The sequence below is a fragment of the Cinclus cinclus genome, chromosome 12 (genome assembly GCF_963662255.1).
Source record: "Cinclus cinclus chromosome 12, bCinCin1.1, whole genome shotgun sequence".
Lineage (NCBI taxonomy): Eukaryota > Metazoa > Chordata > Aves > Passeriformes > Cinclidae > Cinclus > Cinclus cinclus.
This window is the reverse complement of record NC_085057.1, coordinates 9,240,592-9,252,240: the sequence shown is the minus strand read 5'-3', so window position 1 is coordinate 9,252,240 and position 11,649 is coordinate 9,240,592. Positions and strand designations below refer to the sequence as shown.

The window sequence follows — 11,649 nt, the reverse complement described above, 5'->3', positions numbered from 1 at the left end:
CCACCGCCACCCTGCAGGGCCTCAGGGCAGCACTTACCTGCTCCAGCCAGCCCCTGGTGCAGCACTGGGTCCTGCAGAGTTCTTCACTGCCATCCCCCAGCAGCTTCCACGCTCCGTGGCCCCATCCCAGGCCCGTGGTCCCGCTCTGCTCCCTGCTCCCACTTGCCCTGTTCCCTGGCCTTGCCCAGTGCCTGGGTCCAGCCCTGCCAGGGCCCCCACAAAGCCTCTGGGGGCCCTGCCTTGGGCCCTGCAAGGAGCCCCAGCTGCTCGCACTGAGACACGGCCAGTGCTGAGGATTTTATTGCATTGCGAGGGCTGTCGTGACCCAAGCCCCTGTGGCCAGGGGAAGCCCACACACACGCTGGTCTGGCCAGCAGAGGCACAGCCAGGCTGCAGCCACCCGTGCCGGGGTGTCAGCTCTCGGCTGCTGTGTGAGGCCTTGGAGACCGTCGGACTCAGTAGCAGCAGCCACCGACTCCCTGCACACCATCACCGTGGGCCAGCGAGGTACAGCCAGGAGGCCGGGTGGGTACAGGAGTGCTCGGGTACACCCGGCCATGCCGTGTGGCAGGGAAAGCCTTGCTGTCACCAGTGGAGATAAAGCACCGTATGGGGATGGGGAGGGAAGGCGTTTGGCAACAGCCCGCGGCCGGCTCGGGGAGGGGTCTTGGCAGGGGGGGTCCTCCTGTGCCCGCCCGGGGGTTTTGCATGTTCAGCTGCTCCCACTTACCAGGGCTTACATTCAACGGCGGCGCGAGTCGGGTGTCCCACGGCCGACAGTAGCAAGGCCCCTACGGTCCCCATGCTGAGGGGAGCGAGCAGCCTGCGGCCCCGGCCACGCACCAGGAAACACCATGTCCTGGGCTGGACTCCCGGGGCTGGGGGGAGAGGGGGCTCGAGTCACTTTACCCTGTTTAGAGAACATGAATTTACATGTAAAAGTAGGGGTTGGGCCCCATCCCGGCCACCGAGTCCCCTGGCTGTGGAGACAGGATCACGGAGCTGTACAAAATGGGAGTGGGGAGGGGTCCGGGACCCGGAGCAGCCGGCACGGGGCGTCACTGGGTGCGCGTTCGGGTGGGAGGCAGCAGGTCAGGAGTCCTGGGGATGTAGAAATCTGTTAAAAACTCCAAGACTGTTTTTTCCTTGAAACAAAACCGCAGCTGGATTCTGTTCTTGAAGAAAGCGGGTTTGAGGCATCCTCCCCCGGTGGCGGCCCGCAGGCATCGGTGGGTACGGAGCTGGCAGGGGGCGTGGGATGGTGGTGCCGGCGTGGACATGGAGGTGGCCGTGGATGCGGAGGGCGGCTGGCGCATCCCTGGCACGGGCGCCGGGGCCCGGAGGGCGGCGCGGGACGCAGTGTGGCCGCTGGCAGCAAATGAAGGGCAGAACAGGGAGGGAGCGCCCAGGCTGCCGGCCATGGGAAGAGGGTCCTGCTGCGGATGGTCGGCCTTATATCCTCTGCGGGGAAAGCACAGCTGGTTGGGGATGGTCTTTTGGAGGTCTTATAGCACCATCATGCTACTTGCATGTGCCAGGCATATGCCTGTCCCCATCCCTGCCACCCTGTCTGTGCTGCGTACCTTCCCCATTGCCCCCAACCCTGCTGCCTGCACAGCCAGGGTCGCCCCATCCCATCCTATCCTATCCCATCCCATGTCATGCAGACACGCAGCACAGTCACACCCAGAGACACCACAGAGGGACAGGACAGTGACACTCAAGGCTTACCGCAGTGCCAACAAAATCTGTGGAAGCAGAAAAGAGAGAGGTCAGGCAGGGGAGAGGCTCAGCAGCTCCTTCCCACCCTGCTCAGCCTGGCTTGCCTAGTAGGTGGCAGATAAGACCACAGGACCCTTGCCAGGCTGCCAGAGGGGCCAAGCCCCCCAGGCTGTTCCCACCCAGGATCCCTCCAGTAGCATGGTGCTCACCTTTGCTCTCTGTCTTGAGCTCCTCGTGCAGCAGGTCGTTCTGCCGGTTACCGAGAACAAAGGCCAGGAAGGAAAGGATAAGGGCGTTGAGGATACCGATGATGGCCAGGATATAAGCCCAGCGTACGGAGCAGTCGCCCAGGGAGTACTTCCCTGTCTTCTCCCCGCACATGTCACGTATGGTCTCTGCATCCCAGCCATCGGGAAAGATCATGCAGCCCAGCACCAGGCAGAGCGCTGTAAGGGGGAAAGGAGGGGGAAGCATCAGAGATAATGGAGTGGCAGTGCTTGGTGCTGAGCTCAGTCAGTACATGAGTGAAGCCCATGTCTGGCACAGAGCCCACCTTGCCCCCACGACAGCCAGGCAATGTGGCAGGTGACAGCCACCACTGACTCAGGATCTCCAGGGACTGCATTTTTGGCTGTCCCAAACATGGCCCATGCACAAATAGGGACTTTAAGGCTCTCGGTTCCTACCAGCATCAGCCACAGGATCAGTGGTTGGCCAAAGGCTTTCCTCATCACCACAAACTCCCTGCATGTGGGCAGGAGCTACCGGTGCACAGCAGACAGGGATGCTGCCTGTGGAGATAACTGGTATCCCCAGGAGCCCCCCCACACCTGACCACCGCCCAGCACCAGTCCCAGAGGGGTCACCTTCCCAGCAGGCCTCCACCCAGCAACTGTGCTGAGCAAGGAGACATCAGGGAATACAGAGATGGAAATGCCAAGACAAAGTCTGTGACTGTCAAGGTAAGGAGGTGACTTTTTCTGACTACAGCAAGTACAAAAGCTCTTCACCCCATATCAGCTGGAAAGGCTAAAAATAGTAATGATATTGGCTGTGGTGCCCTGCAGGTACTTTTGTCCTGAGTTAAGGAAGACTCAAGAGGTTTGTGCCCACACCAGTAAGAAATTCTCTCTCATCCCTTACAGCAAACACCCTGCAGGCTGGCAGCTGGCAGTCTGACATGAGCTTTCTGGGTGCTGGCATGTGTTTTGAACTGCTCTCCATGGGGAAGGGAAATCCCAGGAGGGAGGGAAGTGCCTGCAGGGCATCACACCAAGAGTAGGTACAGCCCTCGAATCACAAAGAGCTGTACCCAGGAAAGGATAGGGATGCTGTCATGCAGCAGCTGCTGCCTGGTCTCTGACTCCTCCATCCATATAGCAAACCTCCTTGGTAAAAGTGTCTTTGTGGACAGTGGCAAGCTTTGCATACTGATTTACTACAATGCACAGCCCTGTTGCCACCCCAGCATCACACGGCTGCACAGAGCCAAGCTGGTATCTCCAGCACATCATCGCCAGGGACTCCCAGCCAAGCACAGCCTGTCTGAGGGAGCTTCCTGCTCACTGGGACAGGGCCAACCCAAAACCATCCCTCTGCAAGAAAACAAACAGCACCAATGCCATGCATGGTAAATGGTGAGAAGCAGACTGGCCTGCTGCTGACCTGGGCATCTTGGAATAGGATGGCATTAATTCAGCTGACAGCCTGAATTAAAGGGGATCAGGTGCAGCAGACCTGTGCCAGGGATTGTTCCTGTGAAAGCAGAGATGCTAAGAGGATTTAAGGATCCTCTGAGCTCCCGGTGCAGTGTAGCTGTGAAAAAAGCTAAGGTGCTCTGTGGAAATCCACAGCAAGGGGGTGGGTTTATCCCCATGGCACTGCTCAGGCTGGCATGACCCAGCCTGGAAATGGGCACAATTGTAAGAGATCTGCTGAAATCACTGAGCAGGAGAAAACAACCACAGGTACACAGTGAGGCTGCAGGGAAGCACAGAAAGCAGCAGCTCCAGCTGCCTAAGTGGGCAGAAAACCTCAGCAACAGCTACTCTGGGCCCAAAGGAGAATAGGGCTGTGCCCAAGGTGGTAAGCAAATATGAGTTAAAGAAATCAGGCACCAATTTTACCTGCACCAGCAAGGGCTTGGGCAGGCTTCCAGCCTTGTGCACAGCCCTCAGTCAGTCCTTCACAGAAGCAGAACAGCAGCCCCTGGGCCTGTCCTTGGACTCTCCAGGCATTGGTATGTACACTGCATTTCTGAGATATTATTCAGGGTCCAGGTGGGTCCAGCTGCCCAGGTAAAGGAGAAGGCTGCCAAAAGCTCACTGCTCTGAAAACACCACAGGTGTAATGACACCTGCATGCCCCAGACATGACAGGACAGGCAGCAATGCATGAGGATGTGGATTAACATGCCAGAGAGCCACGGCACTCAAGGAGGACATGAGAGGCAGGGTTTAAGGCAAAAGTAGTGTGTCTCAAAAAGGTATGGGAGACACTCATGCAGTGGGTTGTCACAGCACAGTCAGAGGGGACAGGTAGTGATGGCCACTGCCAGGACACTGCCTGGTTCCAGCCTGTGTCTGCTTGTTCTGATCTCTCTCATCCCCATGTGTCTGCTCTGTACTGCACCAGGGCAAAGGGAGTCTGTGCCCTGTCCCACCAAGCAGCTGCAGGATCCCTGCCCAAGCCCTCACAGCCCATTTGACAGAATTAAACAACAAATTTACTACTGGCCAGAGGTGTGTGCCCAAGTCACCACACGCACCCAAATGTCTCTGCCTGAGGGTGACTAGCCTCTTCCCAGAAAACCCTTATTACTCCGCAGCTCCCTGGGAAGTGACTAAGGTGGGGCTGTGCTACTGAAGGCAGGTCCTCCCCTGGTGAAGAGCAGCTCAGTGCTCTCCTCTTCCTATCTGTCCTGCATGTTCCCAGCAGCAAGCCAAGTCCTCTGCTCTGTCACAAGCAATTCCTTTTTCTGCACGTCTTCAGGCCGCCCAATGTCCTGGAAACACCTTTGTGTGCCTGGAGCAAGGAGTGACTTTGAAGAGCAGAGCAAGAACAAGGAGGGGACCCCCACACAGCCCACAGGCCTCAGCGTTGCCCTGTCCAACAGGTCTGAGGGATGCAGGGTTAGGGCTCTGCCTGCAGCGCCTCTGCCAGCACCTACCTTCAAATGCCCCAAGACTCCTTGCAGACCTGCAGGAAAACCTTGGGTTTTGTTTAAAGTAGCCTATTTCTGTGCCTTGCAACCAAAAGAAAAGCACCAGGTGATGACTCCTATGAAGAGCCACTATTAAAGAGGAAAAAAAAAAACCTAAATCCTTGTCCATTTTGCTTTTAATTCCTGTTCTTCTGAGGGGTTGGTGCCAGTCATCACTGTCAGTGGCACCAAGAATGGCTGGCTGGTCTGTCACACCCCACAGCTGCTATCCTTCCCCTAGACCCCGAGTTCCAACTCCCTCTTCTAGAGATTTCCCAGTTGTAAAGACAATTTTGAGAGCAGGAATTTCAGTGAGCACAGGGACAAGGTGCATGTGCATGGAGGATGATCCTGCTTGGGCCGGGGCTCTGGCCCCATAAAGCTGGCATTTCTTGGCTTGGTTTTACAGCTGGTTCATGGCTTCTCACTCCTCAGTGCTCCCTTGTCAAGGTCCATTAGAAACAACATGGGCATCTCAAGGGCTTTTGATATCCTCACAAAAGAAATTAATCAAAGGGAATGCAATGTTATGACTCAGGCTGTAACACTGGAGCAAGATTTGAGCAGAAAGAGGAGGCTCCTCCTGGCAGGATAACATCTCCTGGTACAAGGTGCATTTAGCTAATTTGGACTGTCTGAGTAACCCCCGTGTTTGCTGAGTACCACTGCCCCTGTCCTGAGCAGCTGTGCCTGCAGGATTAAAAGCTGATTTTTAAAATTACTTTTTCTGTCTAGTTTAGTCTGCAGGTGTGAATGAAAACTGGCTTTTACTGCCTCTGCCTGCCATGGAAAGAGCTCAGGACGTGCCCAGCAGCTGTGACCTCCCCCAGAGCATCACACCACCACAGAACACACAAAAGGGAAGATGTGAGGTAACGGGGGAAAACCAGCAATCACTGAATCCAAAAAGGGCTTTTTAAACCTGGCATGGGGACAGCACATCCACAAACCCCGGGGAACAAGGGTGGGCTGGGCTGGGTTGTTGGGGTCTAGAGGGGATGCTTCTCACCAGAAAACTGCCTGAGAACTGAGCACCAAAAGGAAAGGGGACAAACACAGTCTCCCTTCCTCCCCCTAAATAATGAAATCCCTCAAAAAGAAATCAACACTAAGGGCAGCGTGCTCAGGACGGCAAGCACCGGCCATTTACACAGACACGAGCTCCCTTACGGCGTTTTGCTCCACACGCTGTTTCTGTGCCAAAAAATCAGCAGGATTCAGAATAGACTCATGAGTTTGTATGAATCAGAACTGACAGTTACTTTATCTGGAACAACAGTTAAGGGATGTAAGCTCCAGGACACGAGCTCAGCCCCTCCCCGCGAGTACACAGGCACATTAACAGCCGCGACGGGAGGGCTGCGCTGCCGCGCAAACCCCGCGGCTGCTGCTGCTGCTGCTGCTGCTGCTGCTGCTGCTGCGGAGCACACGGTGCTGCACGGATGCAAGGGATGGGCTGCAGCCCGGCTCCTGGCCCCTTTGCAAGACCTGAGTAGGGGAAGAAGAAGGGAATCTTCAGGAAAGCTTTTTTTTTTTTGGTTTCAGAAGACAGTAATTCAGCAAATGCTGAGGTGAGGGTTTTTGCAGGTTGTTATTCTTGCTGCAAGGTCAGCAGGTGAAAGTGGTTCATATACGGGCAATACTTCTCCCTTTGACAGAGAAAGAAAGGGCTTTAGGATAAACTGCAGAGTCACAGGATAGTTAAGGCTGGAAAGGACCTCTGGAGATCATTTAGTCCAACTCTCTTGCCAAGGGTCACTTAGAGCAGGTGATACAGGAACATGTCCAGATGGGTTTTGAATGACTCCAGAGACTCCACAACTTCCCTGGGCAGTCTCATGCTCAGCAGCTTCCCAGTTACACTCCAAGTCAGTTTGTAGCAGTGGTATCTGCCTTGTATTTTTTCATTAAGAATTTCAATGAATGACTTTAATATCCATGAAAAAAATACTTTGAAACTTTAAAGTCTCTGAAATTACTTGGGTCTCCAGCAAATCACAGGAAGAGAAGCTTGTCCTGATGGAGTTCAGCAGAGCCACCGCATTGCTGCCAGAACCAGGGAGGGTTTTGGGACTGTAGTGCTCACTTAGGCCAGATCTTGCTTTCCCTTAAGGCTGAGGCCACACCACCACACAGCTCCACCATGCTCAGCCTGGCAGCTGGCAACAATTCCTTCACTACTCCTCTCCATGGATATGCCAAAACTGTGCCATGCAAGGGGTCCCCACTCAGACAGTGGCAAACACAGCTGAGGTGCAGAAGATTAAGTCTTGCTTAGGGACCTGCCTCTGCTCTCAGGCCTTGGAAGGGACTATCCAAGAGGTGAGTGTAGCTCTGAAGACAGTCTCCCAAAGTAGAAAAGAGCTCAGATGGATATGTATTACCACATTCTCCACCAGGCAAGGCAGCTGGACAGAGCACAATCAATGCCAAAATGCCACTGATAAGGACAAAGCCCAGTCCGAAGGCCAAGAGCATGGCCTCAGGTAGGAAGGCACCCCATGTGTTGTGTATCCCTGAAGGAGAGAGTGTGAAGGTCTCATCACACTAGATGCTAGACCAGGAGCACAGGGAAACACCTTAAAATGTGGCCAGTCAATTCCTCCATGCAAGCAGGATGGTGTGCTCAGCTGGCTGCCTCATTTGACCCTCAACAGACTCTAAGTACAAAACCAAAGACCCTCTGGAAACAGCCCTGGACCTGCTCCGGGTAATTATCCTGATGGGAGGCACATGGATGCAATGTCACACACAGGTGGCTGGGCTGTCTTGCAAGGGCATTAATGTTGGCCAGCAGGACAACTTTGTTCAAAGCTCGGAGTTCACTCACAAGGTAACTGTGTCTTATATTAGAATAGAGTGTTGGGGAATCAGAGGAAATGCTCAGGCTTCTGGGTGGCCTGATAGTGGTGTGTTCCTATGCTCTGATTTCCTGCAGATAAATCCCAAGGGGGATCACCTTCACAGCCCATTTCTCTTCAAGTAAGCATCACCCCATCCTTCTGAAGGTGTTCCTCCATTAATTTGGAGTACTGGGGTGCCATCAGGTGCTCTCAGTCATATAGTTGTTGACATGCTCATGTTAAGGGCCCATCTCTGGTTTTATAACAGAAGGATTTAGCAAAATCTCCAGTTTTGCGTTACTGGGATTTTGAACAGGGCAGATGGCCACATTTCTATTTGCGACAAAGCAGAGTCTTTCCTCTTAATTAGATACAGTTTCCTCCTAGGGGGGCAGTGGCTTTTGAGCTGGAGCTTTCTGTCAAGCTCTAATTAAACCCTGCTTTGATTGTTGTCCACTAATTAGACATCGATGATTTAAAGTTAGTTATATTTTAGGCTTTTTTGAAAGAGATCCTGAATTCCTCATCCTCCTCCCCCACATTCCTCCACTTGGTTTTTCTCTTCTGAAGAGCTCATCCATGCTCACAATCAGCAGCCCTTTACTCTGCACTGGCCATCCCACAGGGATGGGGTGGGGACACCGCTGCCCCATCTCTCTGCCCATCACCTGCCTCACCTGGCCTTCACCAGTGAGACCAAGAGATTTTGGGCCTAACAATTGCTTCTGCCATAGTAGTCCAAGACCTTCTTCAGCTAAACCCTCACTGAGGCAGGAGGAATGTCCTTTCCTTCTCTGCTCCTCTAAGCTCTCTGCTCTGGCAGAATCCACCAACCTCCCAGCCAACTGAATCTCTGAAGTTTGCCATCATGATGTGCCAGAGCCTGAATAAGGCCCTACCCATAAGATCTGTGGTATTCTCTCCATTGGTCATGGCAGCTCCTTCTCCATGAGCAAGATAACACATCCACCTGTGGCTGTCTCAGACTTGCCCAGGGAAGTTCAGCCCTGCCTGACCCCTGCCAGACAAGACTCTCTCTTTCTTGGACACATCACACCACCACCTCTGCATCCAGGTCCTCTCTGACAGGAACATCAGCCTGTCCTGTAGGACAGCAGCTCTCTGATGCTGTCATGTCTCAGGGCAGGGTGGAGGGCCAGTCTCCATTAATGTTGCCTTGGACTTTCCCCGACAGAGAAGCCATGGAGCTGTGCTGCTCTGGGGGAGCTCCAAGCCAGCCTGAGCCCGTGGCCCCACTGAGCTGAGCACGAGGGTTCTCATAAATGCAGTTGTGAGCAACACATGTAATTACAAGGTGCAAATTACAATTACAAGGACAAACCCCAAAGCAAGGTGAAGAGTACCCAGAGGTGACAACAGCAAAGTGCTGTCATGGCCACTCAAACCTGAGCCAGGACTGGACAGGAGGCACTGGGGAGAAGACCCAGGGCTGCCTCCAGTGCAGTGCCCTCTGCCGCACAGCTCCCTGTGCAGCAGTAGCAGCTGGGCACTCCAAGCCACTTGATTAAGCTGCCGACAATCAGTAGGATTTGGGCTCTGAGCTTGCTTTAAACTGATAAATCTTCAGGATGGAGAAAATTAAAGATGAGGGAATTTCCTGATAAGCCAAGGCAGTTCCAGGTCTGCCTGTGGTCCTGATCTGGGTGAGGGGAGGTCAGGCTTTCCAGCCCAAGCCAGCTGCAAGGGTAAGAGCTAGGCTGGCTGAAAGGTCCTCACGTGGAGGGGCTGTATCCTACATCAAGAACTGGGGCCCTTCTCACAGAGGGGATGAATGGCATCCTTTCATTAGGAATAAGGGACACTGTAGATCCTTCCAGTGGAAACTCTAGGTCTATTCACACTTAGCATGCAGTGGAGATTGTTTGTCCACACCTGGTTAAACAGGGCAGAGAAGGAGGTGAAGCATCTTACTACCAGTGGAAGCTCAACATCATTCCTCAGGATCTTTCTCCCAGAAGGACAGGCCCTGTGTGACAACACCTTGGAAGTCTGTGTGTAAGGGGATAGTTGGGATCCTTATCAATATAGGCATCAGGTCCCCTTCTGAGGAAAGGTTTGGGTTGTTGTATAGTGTCACTTTAAGGAGTGAGTCTGTCATGGGCCTGGGTACATCCACAATGTGGTTACATTTGTGGAGGGAGCTAATGAGGATCTATAAACAGGGTCACTTTTGGGAGGATTAAGTACCGGGCTTGAGTGGTCATGTCTGGGGAGACATTAAGGTAAATGTAAGGTGTTCCTCTGTGGGAAACACTGGAGAGAGCTGGGAGAGGCCTGTCCTCACAGCCCTTTCATGATGCAGGAGAGAGGGGGCCTGTGTACAATATGTCTTTAGGGGGGAGATGAAGAGTACTTTTACAGGAATGGGGGATCCATGCATGGGCTACTTTCAGTGGTGGGGTCCCTTTGGGGGCTGAGTGCTCCCCTAAAGTGATTATTTCTTGGGGACAACCCCATGTCTCGGAGGTTGACAGGGAGGATTGTCCCTGATGTGGAGTGTACTGGGGTGTCCGAATCCCCAGGGATTCAGGGGGCTGATCCAGTGTGTCGTAGGCCACCTTGCGCTTGGTCCTTGGCTCTGGGCAACAGTCCCTGTTGTAGGGTTTCCCAACGCTGGTCCTTGACTGGGGTGCACTGAGGTGCCCCAAGGCAGGCCCCTAAACCAGGATGTCCTGAGGTTCTCCAGATTGCCCAGATGTCCCAGGGTCAGTGCCTGTTCTGGCATTGCCTGAGGTGGATCCCTGATCCAGCTCTCTGGCAGTGTCCCAGGGAGCCAGCACCTGTTTGTGGTGGTCTGTCAGTGCCAGTGCCTGGCCTGCTTGTCCCAGGAAGTCCTGGGATGTCCTAGGCCCATCTCCTGGCTGGGATACCACCCTATGGATACACAGTACCTCTACCCGGCCCAGCTTTCCTGAGCAGCCCTTGTGGTCCCTGTGGCCACGGGATACCACAGAGTGGGTATCCAATGGGTGCCAGTGTTCCAAACTGGTGCCCATTCCTGCTAATCTGTCAGCACCAGCACTTGGCCTGCGTGTCCCAAGAAACTGTGGGGCTGGATCCTGGAACCACGGCCCTGCAGTGTTTGGACTCAGCCCAGCTTCCTTGAGCAACCTTGATGTTCCCTGTAGCCAGGGACCCCACTACCACTGCCGGGGGCTCCCGGGGTGCCACATGCTCAGCGCTGTCCGCGTTCTCCCCACCCGTGCCCCGCCGCCAGGCCCGGGGCAGGCCGGTGTTCCCGGTGCCGGTGTGTACCTGCCAGCAGCTGCATCCAGGCGCAGATCTTGTAGACGGTGGCGGTGTTGCAGAAGAAGAACAGGGCGAAGCAGGTGATGCAGCCCAGCGTCAGCACCATGGAGAGCAGCACGAAGAACGCGGCCGCCTGAAAGGCGCCCGAGGGGATGGTGCTGAAGTCGGTGAAGGAGCCGCGGCACGACAGCTCCCGGCCCGCCAGCCCGCTGCCCACGCAGTAGTGGAACAGCCCGAAGTACCCGGGCTTGGGCGTGTTAACGCTGTCGCCCACCCAGTAGGGTTGGATGAAGACCACCACGTTGATGATGGCGAAGCAGATGGTGAAGATGGCCCAGAGCACGCCGATGGCGCGCGAGTTCCGCACGTAGTTGTCATGGTACAGTTTGGAGGCTTCCTGCGAGGGCAGCATCCTGCCGGCCGCCGCTGCCGGAGAGCGGGAGGGGCCGGGGCGGGGGGGAGCCCGCCCGGGGTCGGCGGGGCGGGGGGGCCGCGGCCTAAGAGCGCCCGCGGGCTGCCGGGCCCTGCGACACCCGCGCCGCCATCTTGGCTGCCGCCTCTGCGCCCCGCGCGCTCCCGCCGCGCGCGCGCGGCCGTGCGCCCCCCCGCCAC

At 55.1% G+C, this 11,649-nt stretch overlaps 1 protein-coding gene across 1 annotated transcript; it reads right to left on the bottom strand.

The window, feature by feature from the left end:
- Positions 1–742: 742 nt before the first annotated feature.
- On the bottom strand, positions 743–11,449 carry LHFPL4 (LHFPL tetraspan subfamily member 4). The gene is made up of 6 exons (XM_062500993.1): positions 11,044–11,449; positions 1,932–2,168; positions 1,732–1,748; positions 1,063–1,493; positions 934–1,002; positions 743–878 (listed from the first exon to the last, which is right to left on the bottom strand). The coding sequence occupies exons 1-6, from the start codon at positions 11,447–11,449 to the stop codon at positions 743–745; spliced, it is 1,296 nt and encodes a 431-aa protein (XP_062356977.1).
- Between the last annotated feature and the right edge of the window lie 200 nt (positions 11,450–11,649).

Bases quoted from the DNA above. Each gene is read 5' to 3' on its own strand.
- LHFPL4 (XM_062500993.1), bottom strand. From the start codon at position 11,449: ATGCTGCCCTCGCAGGAAGCCTCCAAACTGTACCATGACAACTACGTG. The intron at 1,003-1,062 runs GTGACGCCCCGT...CATTTTGTACAG, and splicing joins CCCACCCGAACGCGCACCCA to CTCCGTGATCCTGTCTCCAC. The intron at 879-933 runs GTAAATTCATGT...CTCTCCCCCCAG, and splicing joins CCCAACCCCTACTTTTACAT to CCCCGGGAGTCCAGCCCAGG.